At 43.9% G+C, this 21,828-nt stretch overlaps 1 protein-coding gene across 8 annotated transcripts in view; it reads left to right on the top strand.

The window, feature by feature from the left end:
- The first annotated feature begins 1,635 nt into the window (after positions 1-1,635).
- The window catches only part of CHID1 (chitinase domain containing 1), a 330,760-nt gene continuing 310,567 nt past the window's right edge, over positions 1,636-21,828 (top strand). For 7 of the 8 annotated variants that reach the window (XR_012159318.2, XR_012159319.2, XM_073347175.2 and 4 more), the window contains exons 1-5: positions 2,319-2,383; positions 13,133-13,304; positions 16,395-16,544; positions 18,835-18,967; positions 19,505-19,549. Coding sequence is in view for 6 of the 8 variants with exons in the window: in XM_073347175.2 (XP_073203276.1) it covers positions 13,194-13,304; positions 16,395-16,544; positions 18,835-18,967; positions 19,505-19,549 (439 nt within the window). In the remaining 2 variants the exon portion in view is untranslated. Of the gene's footprint in view, positions 1,680-2,318; positions 2,384-13,132; positions 13,305-16,394; positions 16,545-18,834; positions 18,968-19,504; positions 19,550-21,828 lie in introns of those variants that run through there. The other variant, XM_073347173.2, reaches the window with a different exon arrangement.

The following is a 21,828-nucleotide window of genomic DNA, read 5'->3' as shown; positions in this document are numbered from 1 at the left end:
ATAATAATGTTTTCCCTAAAGCTTCTGAAATTCTGTGATTATACCAGAATTCAGTGTTAATTTTTAAAACTTTTTAACCCTCATAGCTGCAGATAAGCTTAAAAACATGAACCTTAAAGGCTCAAACAGGAAAACAAAAAATCCCAACTCTTTAAAAATCCCTTGATTATTAAGCCATTCATGAATCTTTTGGGCCTTGGTTGTTTCTTGAACACTTTGGATTGGCAATACAGTATGTTGGTTATGTTGTGAATAAGAACCCCCTAAGTGTCTGGGCAACTTCCCTTCCTATATAAACTCAATTCAAAGACTCAAAAAGGAATTTATTCCCTTACTAGCTAAGGAACAGCAAACCATCTCCCTCATGAGTAACCAGCTGGGTTTTTAGGGTTGGGGCAGGGAGAGGGGAGGAGGGGCATCTGAAACTATCTATTCAGAGAAGCAATACCAGTTAGAACGCTAATTTATCCCACAAAACCCATGCTGCTCTGAGGAGAGCGTTGTGGCTCACCTTCAGGGACCACTGATTGGTACATCTTGCCACACTTATAAAGGCAACATTTGCCTTTGTATCTTAGGCCTAAATGTTGTGTGTTGCTCATAGGTGCTGGAACTAGTGGTTCTGGGGGTGCAGCAGCACCCCCTGGCTTGAAGTAGTTTCCATCATATTCACTCTTACTCAGGCCTTACATTCTCATAGAGCAGTGGTTCCCAAACTTTAACAACCTGTGAACCCCTTTCACTAAAATGTCAAGTCTCATGAACCCACTCCTAAAAATGAATATTTCCAGGGATTTTCTCCCTTTCCTCAACATAAATTATAAAGCAGTGATCTTGGAAATATAACATTTGTTTTTATGCTTAAACTTGTTCTTCATAATAATTTAAAAACAACACGAGCAGCCGATTTAATTTTAAAAACAGCAAAAAAAAATCCACCTCCCTTTCTATTTCATATAAGGAGTCTTGAAGTTTAAATCTCCTCAGTACGATAGATATGCTTGCTTTGATTAGCTCTTGAAAGTCCCCAAGGCTCAGGGCTGCTGGCTCGGTGCTGCCCAGGGTCCCTATGGACAGCTCTGTCCACCATTAGGGAATTTTTTTCCCCCAAGAACCCCCTGTAACATTTGGTGAACCCCAGTTTGGGAACCACTATCATAGAGTATTTCCGGGAGTCTCAGGGCTCTTTGAAAATATTTATCACAGCTCTGCTCTAGACAGCGGCTGAATTTAAGCCCTGCTCTTACTAAAAGGAAACGCAGACTGTAACATTAGGTGATGGTCTGGAGGGTACTGTGCACCTCGGGTTGCTAGGTACCTGGTTTTCAACCAGAACGCCCAGTTGAAAAAGGACCCTGGTGACTCTGGTCAGCTGTTAAAAATCTGGTCGGAGGCACAGCAGTGCTAAGGCAGGCTGGCTGGCTGGCTGGCTGCCTGCCCTCTCTGCGTGGCTCTCGGAAGCGGCTGGCATGTCCCTGTGGTCCCTAGGTGCAGGGGTGGCCACAGAGGCTCCACGCACTGCCCCTGCTCCAAGTGTCGGTTCTGCAGCTCCCATTGGCCACAGTTCCTGGCCAATGGGATCTGTGGGGATGGTGCCTATGGGCGTGGGCAGCGCACAGAGACCCTGGCCCCTCAGCCTAGGAGCTAGTCATGGTGGCTACCTCCAGGAGCGGCCTAAGGTAAGTGCCACCTGGCCGGAGCCCGCACCCCAAACCCCTGCCCCAGCCCTGAGCCCCTCCTGCACCCAAACTCCCTCCTGGAGCCCACACTCCCTTCTACACCCCAACCCCCTGTCCTGAGTCCCCTCCTGGAGCCCACACCCTGTACCCCAACCCCTCTCCCAAACTCCTCAGCCCCAGCCCAGAGCCCCCGCCCACACCCTGAACCCCTCATTTCTGGCCCCACCCTGGAGCCCCCAGCCCAGGGTTGGGGGAGAGCGAGGGCCAGAGGAAGGGGGCAATGGAGTGAGCGGGGGCAGGGCCTCAGGGAAGGGGCAGGGCAGGGCAAGGGTATTTGATGTGGGCCATTAGGAAGTTGGCAACCCTATTTGCACCTGTGACCGGCCCAATAAGGCCTACTTCCATTTTTGAAGGGCGGGAAAGCGGATGAAATCAAACTAAATTTCCCTAGCGAACGCTGCTGCCCTGCCCGTTAATCTGCGAGAGCCGCCGGGGAGAAGCGGGCCAGCTGCGGGGCCAGCTGCGGGCCCCGCACCCTGACGGCTCTGGGGAAAGTCCGAGCACTGCCGGCCACGGCGCCGGGAGCGTGGGCGGCCGCTTTAAGAGGGCGAGCGCGGGGGTGGGCCCCTCCTCCCCGCTCGCTTCCACTTCCGAGTCCGGGCCGCGGAGGGAAGCAGGCGGCGGCGGCGGCGGCGGCGGCCGGGGTAACAGCCGGGTGGGCGGCAGGGGTGGGGACTCGGCCGCGTCACGGCGGCGATTGCGCCAGCCTGGCTGCCGGGGCAGGGAGAGCGAGCGCCGGGCGGGCGGCCGGGCCCCAGCTCCGGCCCTGGAGGCGGCTCCCCCCGGTCCCGGCGCGCACGGCGTCGGGCTCTTCCCCTGCGTTTGGCTCAGCCCCTCGGCCCGTAGCGGTCGCTGGGGGAGGTGGGGCTCCCTCTCCCTCAGTTCCCCCTGCCCCCCCCGCGGTGAATAACTTCTCTGGCGGTCTCCTCTGCTGCCCAAGCATGCTGGAGAAATGTGGGGACAGGGTGGCTGGTGTTTCTCCTTCTCCCCTTTACCCGGTGGCCTCTTCCCCCAGTGGACCTGTGGGGATAGCCCTCGGCTGCCCTGCGGCTGTCTCTCCACCAAGAGGTGGTGGTGGGAATTATTTGGAGAGGGTGGCTGTGGGTGTCCCCCTGCTGCGTTGGTGTTCGGGACTTTAAGGCCAGAAGGGGCCATCATGACCGGTTGCGAGCCCCAGAGCCTCACCCCCTCGCTCCTGTTGTAGGCATATCACCCCTGCTTGAGTAACTGAAAATCCTGGCGTTTTGCTTTAAAGATGTCAAGTGACAGAGAATTCGCCAGTCACTCTCGCTTAAACCAGCAAGTGACCCCCTCGCCCTCCAAAAGTCTGCAGAGGAAGGAGGAAAAATCTACTCATTTGATTTGGGGAAAAATTTCTTACGGCCCTTAAATATGGCAGTCAGTTGGACCCTGAGCGTGTTGGTCAGACCTACCAGCCAGACACCTAGAAAAGAGTTCTCTGTAATTCAGTGCCCTTTCGGTTTAGTGTCCCATCTGCGGGTTCCTGGGTCTACTCTACCTAAGCTGCTCTATTCACCATGAGCAATGACTCCTTCTGACTGTTTCACCCCTCCCAGGAAGGCTTAACCTCCACTTTCATCCTTTAGGTAGCAAGTAGCCACTCTGGTGGGGTTTGTAAATATTTTCATATTTGATGACAAGTACATAATGGGGTTACTACTTATTCAGCTGACAAATAAGCTGCAAACAATATGCAAGTTCTTAGGGCAACATTTCCTTATTTGGGAGTTGTCAGAAAAGGGGTGCCATTTTGGGGGGATAACTAGAGGCACTAGCAACTAGAAGTAGGCCGGGATGAAAGTAAAATGCAGGTCTTACCGATACAGGACTGCTCAGGCCCCCTGAAAGGGTGGGGCCACGGGTGGAAGGATCAGGACTGGGGGTCAGGGTCCCCCAGCCAGTCCATCTGCGCTCCCCGGCCCTTGCTGCATGGGGCTCCAGCGGCTATTTAAAAGGCCGGGGCTCTGGCTGGCGCTGCTGCAGTAGTGGCAGCGCTGGCTGAAGCCCCGGGCCCTTTTAAATCACAGCCCCGGGGCAGCTACTACTATTTCTCCCCCAGCCCCGGCCCACCCCCGCTGTCGGTGGCCGGGGCGCGAAAGGGGCAGTGGCGTTTGAGCACTGCTGCAGCAGTGCTTTAATCAGAGTTCTTAAAGCACTGCTGCTACAGCGCTTTAAAGTCAGCGGTACAGGCCGGTACTGGCAGCTACCCTTTATTGGCTTGCCGTACCAGCCCGTACCCCCTTACTTTCATCTCTGAAGTAGTTCCAATATGGAATTTAAACAAACCTTTAATCTGAATTTAAATTTATAAACACTTATAGTCATTGTGTTAATACTCTTAAATTGGTTTACAAAACACAAGTTTAAAAAAACATTTATAACACTTAAATGGAAACTTGGCTTTAAAAAAACCAACATTTGTGTAATGTTGGCTACTTATTTGTTTAAAAAGTAGAACTCCATTATCCATTTGTTTTCAAATATCTTGCCTATATTGGAGCAATTCTCTGAAGCAAAGCGAAATGCTGAAAGTAAACACAGAGCATTAATTGTACCATATAAGTAAACTGGATTTTTAAGAGAGTTTCAGTGTTTACTCTAAACTGTTATTGCTTCTTGCTGTCCTTTTCCACATGAATTATATTGATGATACACCTTCAGGACATCTCCGTTATTTCTTCAATAGGGTCTCAAAGATGAATGCAAGTTCCAAATTCAAACAAATTCTGAGAGGATAAACCTATTAAATCTTACTGAGTGTTGGCATCATGGGAAAGGAAGTTAATCGTATTGACCACCTTGTCATGACAGAACTAACATCTTAAAGGCCCCATTTATTTCCAGAGTTGCACTTCTTCAAAATAAGTGTAATAAACCAAATTAGTTAAAACAGTGCAAAACCATGTGTGGACACTCTTAATTCAACTTAAACCTGGTTTATACTGATTTACTGAAACTCAAATTAGCATCTAGTTTTGCATCAGTTTAACCAGTGATGAGCTGCCAGAAGCTGAAGAACTGGTTCCTTCAGTCGCTCCGGGACTTTGGCGGCACGTCCTTCAGTCGCTCCAGGTCTTCAGCGGCACTGAAGGATCTGCCGCCGAAGTGCTGCCGAAGGCCCAGAGCAAGTGAAGGGCCCACTGCTGAAGGCCTGGGCTGCTGCCGGGTGAGTAAAAATTCTCAAGGAGCTTCCCCAGCTCTGGCGGGAGGGAAAGGACCGTCCTGCGGGCCACATGTGGCACTCTTTGCCCACCCATTTAACAACTGGTTCTAAACCGGCTTCAAAATTTAATAACCGGTTCGTGCGAACCGGCTCCAGCTCACCACTGAGTTTAACTGAAGGTGTTTTGAACCGATTTAGTTAAGCCAGAGCAACTTTGAATATAGGGAAAGGCCAAAGGGGTGTTAGATCTCATTTGGATACTACAGTGGCATGCAATATAGGAAAACCTCACTGCTGAGTTCATTAAAGAACTTTTGGGTTTTAATCCTCTTTGTGCCCTTCTCAAGCTGGAATCTCAGAGAAGTTTGCTGCAGACAAATTTGAAAGAGGCTTTCCAGGCAGGTAGAACAACTTAAATCAGCGGTTCTCAAACTTTAGCAACCCCGAGGACTTTAAACTTTAGCAATTTAAATATTTTTGCGGACCCCTAAGCCCCCCGCCCTGCTTAGCCCCAGGCTCTGCCACCACTCCACCCCTTCCCCCAAAGTCCTGCCCTCTACCTTTTCACACTCCTGTTCCACCTCTTTCCCATTGCCCCCTCTGCCAAGCGCGCCCTGTCCCCCGTTCCTCCCCCTCCCTCCCAGTGCCTCCTGCATGCCACTGAACAGCTGTTCCTTGGCGTGCAGGAGGCGATGGGAGGGAGGGGGAAGAGTTGAGTTGATCAGTGGGGCCTGCGGACCCCCTGGAGTGAAGGGCCTGCCTTGCGGACCCCAGTTTGAGAAATGCTGGATTAACGGGCGAACGGGGGAAGTCCCAGATGACTGGAAAAAGGCTAATGTAGTGCCAATCTTTAAAAAAGGGAAGAGGGAGGATCCTGGGAACTACAGGCCAGTCAGCCTCACCTCAGTCCCTGGAAAAATCATGGAGCAGGTCCTCAAAGAATCAATCCTGAAGCACTTACATGAGAGGAAAGTGATCAGGAACAGTCAGCATGGATTCACCAAGGGAAGGTCATGCCTGACTAATCTAATTGCCTTCTATGATGAGATTACTGGTTCTGTGGATGAAGGGAAAGCAGTGGATGTATTGTTTCTTGACTTTAGCAAAGCTTTTGACCCGGTCTCCCACAGTATTCTTGTCAGCAAGTTAAAGAAGTATGGGCTGGATGAATGCACTATAAGGTGGGTAGAAAGTTGGTTAGATTGTCTGGTTCAGCGAGTAGTGATCAATGGCTCCATGTCTAGTTGGCAGCCTGTGTCAAGTGGAGTGCACCAGGGGTTGGTCCTGGGGCCGGTTTTGTTCAATATCTTCATAAATGATCTGGAGGATGGTGTGGATTGCACTCTCAGCAAATTTGCGGATGCTACTAAACTAGGAGGAGTGCTAGATACGCTGGAGGGCAGGGATAGGATACAGAGGGACCTAGACAAATTGGAGGATTGGGCCAAAAGAAATCTGATGAGGTTCAATAAGGATAAGTGCAGGGTCCTGCACTTAGGACGGAAGAACCCAATGCACCGCTACAGACTAGGGACCGAATGGCTAGGCAGCAGTTCTGCAGAAAAGGACCTAGGGGCGACAGTGGACGAGAAGCTGGATATGAGTCAACAGTGTGCCCTTGTTGCCAAGAAGGCCAATGGCATTTTGGGATGTATAAGTAGGGGCATAGCGAGCAGATCGAGGGACGTGATCGTTCCCCTCTATTCGACATTGGTGAGGCCTCATCTGGAGTACTGTGTCCAGTTTTGGGCCCCACACTACAAGAAGGATGTGGATAAGTTGGAGAGAGTCCAGCGAAGGGCAACAAAAATGATTAGGGGTCTGGAACTCGTGACTTATGAGGAGAGGCTGAGGGAACTGGGCTTGTTTTTAAGGTCAGGCTTGACAAAGCCCTGGCTGGGATGATTTAATTGGGGATTGGTCCTGCTTTGAGCAGGGGGTTGGACTAGATGATCTCCTGAGGTCCCTTCCAACCCTGATATTCTATGATTCTATGGAATCATTGGTTACATCGGTTTTACAAAGCTACAGCTTTGCTGGAAAACGTGCGCTGTTGCAGTTTTAGGTATTTTTAAAAAAGCATTTATAGCTCAGTTAATGCGTTTTTCAACACTTGGACTGTCACTACTACTGAGTTATCTTACTCAACTTTTACAACATTGCTGTAGCCGAAGAACAAAATATTAAAAAGAAGGTTCCAATACTGGCTGTCAGTTGAACTGCTATTTGCAGAACTCTGGCCCAGCATAAAATGCCTTCTGCATATTCAAGAGCAAATGTTTATTGAATAAAGTTGGCATGTGGATATCATATGCCTGGATGTGAGGAAGTGCTGAAGTGTGAACACTTTCAGAACACGTTTGCCATCTGACTGCAGTTCAGCAAGGGCTTTCCTGTCTGTTTCTTTGGAACTTGCCATCTTCAGCAGTTGCAGTGCTATTGCTGAGGAACTGTTCCAGATATTGAAACTAGTAGTGAACCTCTTCAGTTCAATAAAGGGAAAGAAGTACTTGTGGCACCTTAGAGACTAACCCATTTATCTGAGCATCAGCTTCCGTGAGCTACAGCTCACTTCATCGGATGCATTCAGTGGAAGTGAGCTGTAGCTCACGAAAGCTCATGCTCAGATAAATTGGTTAGTCTCTAAGGTGCCACAAGTCCTCCTTTTCTTTTTGCGACTACAGACTAACACGGCTGCTCCTCTGAAACCTCTTCAGATCAATGTTTGTCAGCTTCTGGTGGAGCCGGTATTTGGTCTATAGTTTTCACAGATTTGCATTAACTATCTGGGTACATAAATGATCCTCATCACCATTTTACCTAGGAACCTCCTCCCATGAGCTTAAACATGGTGCTCTTCCTCCTTTGCTACCGAAAAGCAGGCTTTAGGGAGGTTTTGGTGTCTTATTGGAAAGAATCTGAGAATGAGGTACTGTTGAGGGGAAAGCTTGGGAAAAGAGTTGTGCTTCTAGCTAAGTGCACAGAGGTTAATGGTTTGTCTTTAGCTAGTAGGAGGGAAGGTTGGTTGGCTAGCCTCTGCAGCAGGGGTTCTCAAACTTCATTGCACCATGACGACCTTCTGACAACAAAAATTACTGCACGACTTGAGGAGGTGGGACCAAAGCCGAAACCCAACCTCTGCTGCCCTGGCCTGGGGGGCCAAAGCCAGAGCCCGGAGGTGGCCTGTAACCTAAGCCCCGTGACCCAGGGCTGAAAGCTCCAGCAAATCTAACACCAGCTTTGGCGACCCTATTAAAAAGGGGTCGTGACCCACTTTAGGGTTCTGACCCACAGTTTGAGAACCACTGCTCTACGGCTTGCAGGGATGGCAGCTGCAGACCCCATCAGCTTGTTATGTCTTGTGGGGATGTTGGTTGACCCCAACCAACCTAGGCCTGCAGAGGGTGGGCTTTTTCAGGGGCTCCTCACTGAGCTTCCTGAGGCTCATAGCATTGCTACGACTTGATCTTTTCTTTTGTTCAAGGCCTTCGTCTCATAGAATATCAGGGTTGGAAGGGACATCAGGAGGTCATCTAGTCTAACGCCCTGCTCAAAGCAGGACCAAATCTTCTTGACTACTGAAGTCTGCTCTTGCCTTGATGCCAGTCACGCTGCCTCCTTAATTTATTCAAAACACTGCTGCAAGGATCACTTTTGTGGCTTGTGACTCCAGCATCACCACTCCTTCTGCATCCTTCCTCTGGCTTCCCCTCTACTGTATCAAATTTATTTTTGCCTTTGCCTCTGAGGTCTTTCACTGTTTAGCACCACCGTATCAGATCTACTAGCTTATTGAGTTCTCCATCCCAATCTTTGCTCTACCACTGCCAGCTTCACCCTCATGCACTTTTGTTTTATTCCAGGTTGCCCGGTGTAGGGAAGCTTCCTGTCATAATTCATAAAGCTTTCACCTTATCCTCTTTTAATCCTTCTTTAAACACATTTTTGCCATGTGGCATATAAATGGCTTCTGTCTAGCATAGATTAGACAAATGCTTTTTGCTAGACTTTTCCCACCTCTTCCTCACCCACCCTCACTTCATTTGCCTGTTTCATCCACCCATTGTGTCCTGCCTGACATGTAGGTTGAGACGTCTCTGGGGCATGGACTCTTTATTATGCATCTGATCCTTGACTGGGCCTTAATAATCTATTTCTGGCTCAATTCAGAAGCTGCAACAACACAGTCTGGAGTCAGCGGCAGGAGACTTAACTTCTATAATTTTTTTCTTAGTAACTTACATTTTGCTTTGTACTTACAAAATAGCTATAGGAGTAGCCTGGGTCCATAGCTCCAAGTAATAGGAAGTGGGAAAACAAACAAATACTATGTCATGTCACTCTAAGGTATGTCTTCACTGCAATTGGCAGCGTGATTGCAGCGCCTAAAGATGTACCTGAGCTAGCTTTAATCTAGGTGGTGCATGTACCAATAGCAGTGAAGATGTAGCAGCCCAGAGTTCAAAGTGGGCTGGCTTTCCCAGTACGTATGCAGGCCCTCTGTGCTGCTCTGGCTTCACTGCTATTGGTACTTGCACTAGTCAGATTAAAGCTATCATGAGTATGTCTACATGTAGTGAAATCACCTTTGCCCCCTCCCATGTAATTGTAGTGCAGGCATACACTAAATATGCCAACATTTCTCGACACTCACACCTTGGAGAGCTTCTCTGCACTGGACTAGTGTTTGGAGGATTGGGGCTTTTTTTAGCCAAGTTAAAACAGAGAAGTAGAAGTAAAGGGCAGCTTTCTTCACATGGGGTAGAGGGACAGATGAGGGAGACAAGCAGTCCTAATTTACTTGTTACTGTAATAGTTCTCTTGTAAACAAGATGGTTAATTTATTGACCTTGTTTTCTCCCAGGGAAGGGGACATTTTCAATTCGTCCCCTGCATTTCACTACTCATTGAGTACTCCTTTTGATCCTCTTAACATCTTCCTTGCCTGCCTTTGGTGTGATGGTATCTACACCCTATTAACATCTAATATGCTTTTAATTCTGAAATACTAAAACACACTTTTCAGCAAGATCAACAAAACCAACTTGAGGTCTGTAAGCATAGCAATCTTGGTGGTGTGAGCCAATAAAAGTTAGTCTTCAAAGTCAATAGCAGAGATTTTATTAAATGCCATTTTAGAAAACCGTTCAAATCTGTACAAAATCTACCTTGTGATAAAATGTGAATTTTGGGGCATAATGTATGAAGAAGCTGATTTTTGTGGGATCTCAGTTTTATTGAAGTCAGTTTAACTTGACTATAGAACAGCTATTGCTTCATAATTAAAACACTGTTCCTAATATGAATCCCTGTATCCTGCTCTTAGCCTCTTTTTTTTTATGTTAAAAACTGATCATTTACACTTCCATCCCTTAACCAGTTTTTAATTAAATTAATGTCATCATATTACTCCTCATGCCTTGACTACTTGGTTTCCTCAGTGACCACTTGAGGGAATTACACAGAGGAATACCAGCCCAACTTGTGGAAAAGAAAACTTTTCCTCGAACCTCTTTTTGATTATATTTGTTGTGAGTGTAAAGAATAACTTGACATTCAATATTATGTGGTCTGTGGATAGGACCGTTCTGTTCAGTACTGTTTCAGGTAACCCATCATCTGGAGCTTGGAAAAGATCCCTAGTTATTTTTTAAACCACAAGTGCCCATAATTTGCCACCACTGTGTTGCATCATTGTCTTGCAAGAAGCTTGAGTGCGACAATTCAGATATTAAGAATAAATGCACACAATCATATTTGTTTGTTAAACCTGTATCTCTCTTGGTTGACTTGAAACTTAAAGGCTAAGTCCACCAGGAATGAAAACCTGAATTTGGATAGGTTTTCCCCATATTCTACTGCTACAAGAAACACATGGGGTGGTGGATTCCATTCTAGGGGTCTGGAGGCTGCATTTCACCCTCAGACTGGGCCATAGACACTTTTGTGAACTTGCTTTGTTTTTGACACGTGACAAAATAAAAAATTCTCTATGTAAACTTAGCAGGGGTTGTTGTTGTTTTCTCCCTCCTTTATGAAGTTAAAGTGCTTCCCCAATCAGAAGCACTCTTGTATAACTATTTGTAGGATGGCTAAAAATCTAAACTGACAGTAGTGATTAAAACAGAAGTTGGATGCTGTTCTGACTTTCAAACAAAGTCCAACTCTCTCTGCCAAGAAACTACTAGCCACTTGGGGGTGTCTCCCATTTCCTCCAGTCAGAATTTCCTGATATCCATTTTATAAACATTGGTGACTGTAAAGGCTTCTCTTAGGGTTTTTTTTTTCTTGTAAATCTATTGCTTCAACCTTCAAAATAGCAATAGTTTAGTCCCTAAACTGGCATTTACATAATCATGGGAAGAGCCAGTACTGGGATTCTAGTTTATTCTTGGAATTATGTGATATCGTGTCAGTAGATGGCTGCCTATGCTGCCATGGAATGTCACTTGTGAAAGGCAAAGAGCTGTATTTGTTTGTCTGTGGTTACATCATTATTTCTAAAAGACCTAGTAAGAACCAGTTGTGAAACTGATCAGTATAGATGCATTTCAAAATTTATTTATTTTTCATAATCAAAACTTACTGAGCAGCCAAAGTATTTTCATCAATACAGGATGTCTGGTTGATGATTTAGTTGGGGTGGGTTCTGCTTTGAGCAGGGGGTTGGACTAGATGACCTCCTGAAGTCTCTTCCAACCCTAATCTTCTATGATTCTATGGAGAACTAGTTTATTGTCTGCTTTTATGATTCAAGGAAAGGCATAGGTGGGGACTTTACAAAAAACTGAAACAAACACAAACTGCATGTCACACTTGAGACAGTTCAGGGGCTTGACTTTCAGAGGGTGAGCACGATCAACATTTTCTAAAGAGGCCTCCTATATGAAGTCTCAAGTTTGACATGTAACTGACACACAAAATTACTAATCACTTCTGAAAATACTGGCTCAAAAGTATTTGCTCATGTGACAGTCATGTATGAATGTGAGTGAATACAGTAGGCTAGCAAGTGCAGAATATTTAATCTATTCAAATTAAGGAGGTCAGACTCACTATTAAAGTTCATTTTACAAACGATTTATAATTAAATAAAAAAATAGTGGAAGTTATAAGCATGTTATGGACGTGAGTAGTATGGGTTAGATGGTTATAAGCACATCACTAGAAGGTGGTATAGATGAGCTATGGTTATAAGCAATCTTTTGACCTCTTGGTCTTTAGTAAATGCTTTATCTCTTTTTTTTATAAACCTTCTATTCAAACTAGCGATAAACAGAACCTTAATATAGTCTGACTAATAAAATCATGTCTTATGGAAGGAGATAGCTATGTTAAACTTTACAGAGCAGCAAAGAAACTTAGAACATGAGAAACTGTAAAATATTCATATCTAATGTCCTCATCTTGATATTACTTCCCTTTCTCTTTAATGCTCAAGACAGGATGTATGTTGCTTTATTTCATGTGCCCTTGCTGCTTATTTTCTTTGTGCCAATGATAGTTAAGGGCCAGCCATGTAATCAATGCTGTACATGACCCAAAAAGTACAGGTCCTGCCTTGGAGAGTCTAAATCTAAGGGTTGACCTGAAGGAGGGTGATCTCTTAAATCACTTTTATTTTTAAAATTAAAGGCTTTGTGATTTGGGCATTGATTTGGGTTTTAAATGACAAAAGGAAGGGGCTCCTAGTTCAGAGGGTATTCAGCCCATGGGGGCAGCTTGGAAGATAGTGGGATGACTGGAATGGGAGAGGCCTTTCAAGACTGACCTTGCTGGAACTATAAAAGGAGAGTAGGGATGCAATCCAAAACAATCTCAGAATTGTAGATTGGAAGTAGGTGTGCAGGTCCTAAAGTTAGGATGCAAAGTTTAATGCAGTGGATGGGGGCACAAGTGCAACCAGTGGTGATTGGATTGGGAAGGGAAGGGAAGGCTTTTTTGGTTGGGAACACTTGGGAACACTTAAATGATGTGTGGCCATTGGAGGTTACAGTAATCCTGGTGGAGCTGACCTCTGTGTAAACGGGCTATCCCATTTGCTTGACCTTATGATAGAAGGTGCCACTATACCAAAAATTTCTGAATAAGACATTGTGAAAGTATAGTGGACAGAATGATTTGCTAAATACAGTCAACTGTTTGTCATTCAAAGTCTTAAACAAGAAAATTTGACTCCTCTTTAACTGTTGTATTCTTGTATTCACAGAAGAAAGAATCAAAAGTCTAGTCTCTTTTAAGCAGAGCTGATTGGCATAGTGGAAATTGCCATGAGACTTCTCTGTACTGCACTTTCTTTGGCCTTGATTTACCAGCTGGTTGATGCTACGTTATCAAAGACAGATGCAAAGAAAATGGCTTCAGAAACGCTGGAGGAAAAGGTATGAGAACTAGCTGTTCATGACAACTTGTACTCCAAAGTGAGTTAACAAAGAATATTGGCAGATGCTGAAGCGTTTTTCTTCTGGAATTAATTTATGATGGTTTAGTACAAAACCAATAGTATAACTAAAGTATACTGATACTGAATAGTCTTAACTACAGCTGGATCATGGGTTTTTTTAAAATTGAAAAGTCACAATTTTAAAAGCATTACCAAGGAAGACAAGCTGTTTAGCTGATATTGAACTTGTAAGAATAACTACATGCACAGTGTTAAGTTCACTACATGGCAAAACATAAAGGTGTAAATTGTCTTGCTTAAAGGAACATTTAAAATTTTGGAACTGTGTAGCTAAAATGTCAAGTTTCTGATAAAGCACCTTTTAGTATCCTGAACTCATTGCTTAAAGCAAGGGTGGTTCTGGCTGCCTTTAATGTTAAAAACAGTGCTTCGGGCAGGCTTAAGAGCAACAGGACTAGACATCCTCAATCCTGCCATAACTTCTTGTACCTGCTTCTGCTGCTTCACTTTTAGCATTGCTGCTACTAGTGAATGTCCTCATGCAGAGTCTGGGAAAGGGTGTGCACACTGAATGTAAAACAAGATTTCCCAACGATCAGGTGCAGAGGGAAAATAGAAGGACCAAGAGCCCTCTGGAATCCCCATAGAAAGTTGAAGGTGAGGATGACAGGGATTCTCCAAAGTAAATGGTGAAAGAGTTATTAGAAAGAGAGAAGAAGAACCAGGAAAGGACAGAGTCACAGAAGCCAAGGAAGGGTAAGATTTCAAGAAGAGGAATGTGGTTGACATTGTTGAAGGTAGCTGACGGGAGAAGGAGGTTGAGGATGGACTATTGGTTCTGAGCTTTGGTTAGAAGGAGCTCATCTGAGAGTTTGAGAATGGTTTAAGTGGAAGTCAAGGGGCAGAAACTGCAATGGAGAGGGTCTAGGATGGAATTAGAGGAGAAGCACTTTGTACATGTTCAGTGAACTTTGAGACAGAAGAGACAGCATGGTAGCTGGAGAATCAGTGATCAAGGGTTGGTTTTTTAAGATGGGAGAGACTAAAACATTCTTGTCTTATGAGGGGAAAAAGCCAGAGGACAGTGAGAGTTTAAGGAAAAGAGTGGGCACAAGGGAGATCAGGGGATGGGATGGGTTCATCGGGGCAAATGGAGGGGCTAGAGGAAGAGAGCAGACAAGTATACTGTCTGTGACAGGAAAAGGAGATGAGTTGTAGGAGAGGGGAAGGTAAAATGATCTGAGGGGAGGAGGAAGGTCATGTATTTTTTTCCATTTTCTCTTGGAAGAAATTTCAATCCTCTGAGCTGGGAGAAAAGTGGAGGCAGGAGGAGGGGAAGACTTAAGGAGTCAGTCAAAGGTGGTTGGGGTTGAAGACATAGGATACAATTTAAGTGGGTAAAATAAAATAGTTCTAGCTAGGAAGAGGGCAGAAGTGAAGGAGGAGAGAATGAATTTGTAGTGGAGGAACTCAGCGTGGTTCCAGGATTTCTGCTAAAGACACTTGCTGTGTGAGAGCAGGAGTGAAGGAAGTGATTGTAGGGGGTGAACAGGGCTTGGTGGTGTGGTAGGATGGACCTACTGACAGCAGAGAGGGGCAATGCTGAATGGTAATCATGGAAAACCAAGTGACAGGGCATGATAGAGGGGCCTGATGGGCGATGCTGAAAATGGTGTGCGCAAAATTAAAAGCGTTCTTTAGAAAACAAACCTGTAGTTAGTTTTACAGTAGTGTTCAAGATATGCTAGGTACCGCTCGGAAAAGACAGTCCCTGGCTCCCAAATGTATTCTGTACTCAAAGCAAACTGGGTACAGTAGCAAGTGGCACCATATCTGTACTCATACCACCTCAGGAGACTGTACTCAATCAAATATGGTTAAAAATAGTGGGACATTGATTTGACTTTTCTTTCCAGTCAACAACATCAACCAATAAATGCTGACAATTGTCCACTAAGTGTGCACCTTGTCAGGCCTTAGTGCTCTGCTTTTGGTTACTAGAACTCTGACTGGTCCTTACTCTTGCTCCTGATGCCTCTGATACGTTCATGGTTGTGGACACTTCGCTAGTGGTAAAAGCTGTATGAAGCGTCTCTACCTTCAAAACCCAAATCACAATGGAAGTTCAATACAAAATGTCTTAAATGTAATGGCCTCCTTAAAGTGTTTAACCAACACGCCAGACTGGGAACCCTTCACGCTTGCAATTGTTTTTTGATGTAATACTTGAGAGTACAGTTATACTCTGAAAAGAGACTATGCATCGCTTTATTCAGCTGATCTGCTGTGTGTCTGTAATCTTATCTTTCACTCCTATGAACACTACAAAACTCAGATCACTTAACTGTGGTAAGTTTTAAGTACTGATTCCTCACAAAACTGGAAATTAGTACATTGCCAATCAGTTGGGACTGTGTAAACCTAAACTAGGAGACAGTGGGGTTGTACTTAGAGAACTGGCCCTGCAGAATCTTTATTACTGGTGTGAGGAAACTTAGCTTGACTCCCAGAGTCCATGCTGGGTTTGCAAAACTGGCAGCTAGAAAAAAAAAAACTTGTATGATATTGGGTATACAAATCATAAGACACAAACATGAACCCCACAGTACTGCTTTAGTCACTACTCATTGTAGAACAGCACTTAAACCTTGCTAATGGTGTCCTAGATTTGTCTGACTATAATTGCCAAGAGTTAAGTGTCTCAGGGTCTTCTTCCAAAAAGCAAAACATGTTAGAATACATTATGAACTTATTGCAAAATTGTCTTTTAACCTCTGAATGAATGTCATACTGTTCATATGTGGAGACTGGCACACTCTATTCCTATAGTAAATTGGTGTTCTCCTTTTTTCTGTTTGCAGAGGAAGTGTGTATAAAGACTTTAAATATTGCTGATACTGACAGCATTTCTGAGCTCTAGCCTGTTCCTTTTAACTAAGCTATACTGCATCATTTATAGGGAACACTAAAAGTGTAATGATGTGATTAGAGTGTACATTAACTCAAAGTAGTTAATTGTATAAATGCTGTTAATGAAAGTTAATTCTAAAAATTGTTTCCATCTTAGATATGGCATTCAGACAAAATTGTACAAGACCGGGGTCTGGTAGTCACTGATCCAAAGGCAAAAGATATTGTGTTGGAACACAAAAGTTACTGTGCCAAGAAAATGAAGGAGAGACACTTCTTGGGAGATGTTCTGGGATATATCACCCCTGTAAGTAATAAAATACAAATCAGAGTCTCTGCTGAATACACAGCAGATTAGTAATATACCAGGTTTCTCCATTCTTGCAGCCTCGGTAAGCAGATTCAGCCCAGAACCAGGTATAATATTGTACCTATCCCTTCAGTTTCCTTATTATAGCTACTTCTGATGCTTGGTCAAATAGCCACCCAAGAGAGGAAGGATGGTTCATCAGTTGGGTACTAGTCTGGAACTTGAACCTGCGTTTGTTTCCCTGTTCTGATACCGATTTCTGTGTGACTTCCATGCAAGTTGCATAGTCTCTCTCCCTCTCCCTCTCCCTCTGTGTGTGTGTGTCCGTCCAAATTTCCCAGGGGGATAATAGTATTTCTCTGTCTCACAGGGGTAGTATGAGATTGTGGTGTGGTCACATACTAGAGCAATGGGGACTGTATATGTACTATGGGTAGCTGCACAATGCAACTTGAATAATTTCAATACAGAGCAAAACTTTTTCTGCTGACACTAAACTAACTTTTATTTCCAAGCTCACTAGTATTCAAAACATCTCCCTAGATCCCTTTTAGAATAATGAACACACATTTTGAGAATAGTAAAGGGCTGTGTAAACAAATAAGAAAAAGTGTAACCAGTTAAAAAAATTAATTGCTAATGATACCAACACTACGAACTGCAACTCATCAGTTGCCAAACTGTTGACTTTTTTGTAGGGATGGCTAAGTAGAGGTTTGAAGGAGGGATTTGAAGGACAATGAGGAAATATTACCCCTTTGACTCAGTACAAACACATAACTGGACTTATTTCCCTCCCTTTGTAGGCTAGGAGTTTGTTTTGACAAGTATTCAGCTGTGTCCACTTGCCAGTTAAGCTTGGTGAAAGTTGACTTCCAAGTGAAGGGTCACTCAGGCTCCCAAACCAACTTTGCTTTTACTGTTAGCAGGGCCCTACCAAATTCCCTGTCCATTTTTGTAAATTTTGTTGTCGTAGCATTTTAAGTATCTGAATCCATGAAATTCAAGATTTTTAAGTCTTAAATTTCACAGTGTTGTAACTAAACATGAATATGCATTTAAAAATGGCAAAATATAAACACGTTAAAGCCTTTAAGACTCAGCATTTTTCAAACCTATCCCTTGAAGTTCCTGTTATTTTGGGGTTTCAAAAATACTTAGAACGTGAAGTAGTGGTATTTTCAGAGTCTTCTACACACTGAAATGGTGGCTTGGAGGGTGAAAACTGGACCACTTATTTCCATGTGTCAACTGCAAAGCCACATAATGACTTAGTTTTCATCTTTAGCTATTACACTGCTCATCACTTCAGTAGAAATTTCTAGGAAATGTGCTGCATTAAGAAAGGTCTTTTTTTTTTTAAAGGTCTTGCATAAGAGTAAGGATGCAAGTGCTAAAGCAAAAATTGGTGCACATTTGGCAGCACATGTTTTGGCCCTTAACATAGGAGTTGGCTAGAGGGGAAGAGAATATGTTGTGGGGGACTGAGGGATAATTTCTTTTAAACAAGTCTTGGTCTAAAGCTATGTCTACACTATCTACAGTATGTCTACTGGAACAGTTGCACCGCTGCAGAGCTGTAAGTGTAGACATGCCCTAAGAAAAAGGAATTTTAAATATTCAGATACAACAGTGATCTTTCAAAATTTTCATTTTTAACAGTTTCAAGTATCTGGAGTGAACTTGTTTTGATTAAAAACAAAATACTACAGGTCTCCCTGCAGCTTTTCTAGAAACTTCTTTTAGAATATGGCAAAATTCAGCAGACTCTGTTCACACTTCACTACAGCAAGTGTTTTGAATACAGTAGATTCTGTTGGAAGCATTATCACTTATTAAGGAGGGAAAGTATAGTCACGGGAAGGCTAGGCTTTCTAGCAGACTCCACTTGGATATCCTGTGACTGTCTGGCTCTTCCATCCCTTACAAGAAAAGCAGGTGTGTGAAATTTCACAATTCCTAATTTCCATTGAAAAAAAAAATGGACTAAATAACCTATTAATTCCATTCCGCACTGGAGTCTCTCTTAAATTCAGTAAAATCGGTAGCTAAGATGGGCTTGTGCATTTACCTTTGCTAGACGTTTCTCGTGTGTATTCCATAGTCGATACTAAGTAATGAAGCTCTACAAACATGCTAAAACACTTCCTCCGAAGCCCACAAACTGACCTGCAGTGATCCTTCCAACACTTTTCCTTGTAATATACAGAAAAATTGTCATCTGGCAAGTAGTAAAGGTTGCTGTAGATCCTGTTGTAATGACTTTTTTCTTTTTCCTTTTTGCAAGTGGAACAACCATGGCTACGATATTGCTAAAGTGTTTGGAAACAAATTTACGTTGATCTCCCCAGTCTGGCTACAGGTGAAAAGAAAGGGAAAGGAGATGTTCCAGTTCACAGGGCTCCATGATGCTGACCAAGGTTCTTTATTTTCATTGCGTGTGGTGTTTGGATGTGTATATGAAATATTGAAATATATAGTCAGTATTGCCATAGGCTGAATGAAAGACACTAATAATGATTCAATAAAATGATCCTTATGAAAATGGGACAGGCCACTAAAAATACCATCTTATTTAAACCTGTGCATCCCAAAGGATGATTGAAGCCTCCCCCCAAAAAATCAAAGCCTCAATATGCTGCAATCCGGTTGTTGTGACAAATGAGCCAGAACAAATGCAGTTGCATTTCATGTGAAAGGCCGGGGAAAATTTGTAAGGTAAAAATGTTGAACCACTGGTTTCCATATGGAATGGGGCAACTAGCTTTATTCTCTAGAAATCAGTAAGGCTGTACTCACAATAGAATGACCTGTGAACAAGCAACACTTTCTCTTATGGGAGGAAGAAAGTTGCAATGTAACTACATGCTTTACTTGAAGACGTCTCTTGAAAGAGACATTATAGATATTGATATTAGATATGCTCTTAGTTTAACATCTGTTTCATTGTTTGACAGATTGGATAAAAGATGTCAAGAAAAACTCTAAAAACATCAAAATAGGTGAGGCTGCATTTTAAGTTTCTTGTAGTCTTCTGCTTGTGGTGATTGGCACAGGCAAGGAAGCCTTTATTTCAGGAGTATGTGGATGGGCGATGTTAGCTGAGCAAAATAGTCCTCATGCACAGGCTTTTAAGAGAAAAGACTGGAGAGAAAAAAAAAGTATAAAAGAGTGCATCTAGCATTATTTGGGTCAATTAATTATTGGTGGCTCAGTAATTGAGCTACCATGCCTGTTGGTGCCCTGAGGTTTTTGACCTGAGAAATACCCCCAGCCCACCACCATTTTTTTTTCTTGGTTCAGACTCTTGGACTCTGTTCCTGCCATCTTCCTTCTGGATGAGAATTCCTTCAGAGCTGATTGCCATGTTCTTGTGGGGAGAGGTTGGCCTTGTGACCACAGTACCCATAAGATCTGGTTGGAGAATCAAACTGATGATCCAGCTAGAGTGTCTAGCATGATGATGCAGCAGACTACTGCATTTTCCTCTTAACCTGAAAGTCTGAGGTCTCTATAACAGTTTCCTATTTTAGAAAAATTGGAAAACATTGATATAGACACATCTGCTAAACAGATCACCTTACCTACTCCATGATCCTGCCAGTGATTGACATGCTTGCTTTATGCAGATGTCAAAATGTAAAGAGTGGATTGCAGAAGGATGAAAATCATTTAAATTAAAAGAACCCTCAACTTGAAATTTTTAACTGTCTTTTAAAATACAACTTTCTGATGAATATGAATTTTTTTCTTTTTAAATATGTCCTGATTCTCTTTATTAACCTAAAACAATTCTAAGCCTTTCTGCTTCTGTGGTTAGAATAGTTTTCCACCAGGTGGCACGTCCTCCTCTAGTCCACCTTGGATGACAGCCTTCCTAATAGCTCTCTTTCCTGCTTGCTTGCTTGTTTCTTCACTTCTAGTAACATGGGGGCAGAACTAGTAAACAGTCTTATGGAGCTTTGGGAAGAGCGTGTCTGAGATTCCTCAAAGGACAGAATACAAGAATGTTGTCATGAGTGCTAGAAATAATCAAAATAGTGAAACTGACTAGACTCAGTGCTGCTAAACACACAAAGGTAACAAACTAAAGTTTAAAAGTGAAATTCTTCATCTTTCCAGTGTAGTAATCTTAAGCATTGTGTCAATAATAGGTACAAAACTTCCAGAAGGAGACACTATTTTCGAGCTGGCATCCCTTTAAGATTATCATAGAATCATAGAATATCAGGGTTGGAAGGGACCTCAGGAGGTCATCTAGTCCAACCCCCTGCTGAAAGCAGGACCAATCCCCAATTAAATCATCCCAGCCAGGGCTTTGTCAAGCCTGACCTTAAAAACTTCTAAGGAAGGAGATTCTACCACCTCCCTAGGTAATGCATTCCAGTGTTTCACCACCCTCCTAGTGAAGAAGTTTTTCCTAATATCCAACCTAAACCTCCCCCACTGCAACTTGAGACCATTACTCCTTGTCCTGTCCTCTTCTGCCACTGAGAATAGTCTAGAACCATCCTCTCTGGAACCACCTCTCAGGTAGTTGAAAGCAGCTATCAAATCCCCTCTCATTCTTCTCTTCTGCAGACTAAACAATCCCAGTTCCCTCAGCCTCTCCTCATAAGTCATGTGTTCCAGACCCCTAATCATTTTTGTTGCCCTTCGCTGGACTCTCTCCAATTTATCCACATCCTTCTTGTAGTGCGGGGCCCAAAACTGGACACAGTACTCCAGATGAGGCCTCACCAATGTCGAATAGAGGGGAACGATCACGTCCCTCGATCTGCTCGCTATGCCCCTACTTATACATCCCAAAATGCTATTGGCCTTCTTGGCAACAAAGGCACACTGTTGACTCATATCCAGCTTCTCGTCCACTGTCGCCCCTAGGTCCTTTTCCGCAGAACTGGTGCCTAGCCATTTGGTCCCTAGTCTGTAGCGGTGCATTGGGTTCTTCCGTCCTAAGTGCAGGACCCTGCACTTATCCTTATTGAACCTCATCAGATTTCTTTTGGCCCAATCCTCCAATTTGTCTAGGTCCCTCTGTATCCTATTCCTGCCCTCCAGCGTATCAACCACTCCTCCTAGTTTAATATCATCCGCAAATTTGCTGAGTGCAATCCACACCATCCTCCAGATCATTTATGAAGATATTGAACAAAACCGGCCCCAGGACCGCCCCCTGATTGATTTTACAGCTCCTACTAATAACTCAGTTCTCCATTCAAAGTATCTACTTTGAGTCAACGTTCTTTAGTAACCCACTTTTGAAACAAAGGACAACATT

Source organism: Lepidochelys kempii, chromosome 6 (genome assembly GCF_965140285.1).
Source record: "Lepidochelys kempii isolate rLepKem1 chromosome 6, rLepKem1.hap1, whole genome shotgun sequence".
Taxonomy (NCBI): domain Eukaryota; kingdom Metazoa; phylum Chordata; order Testudines; family Cheloniidae; genus Lepidochelys; species Lepidochelys kempii.
Note: the sequence above shows the minus strand (reverse complement) of the source record. Positions and strands in the feature narration are given on the sequence as shown.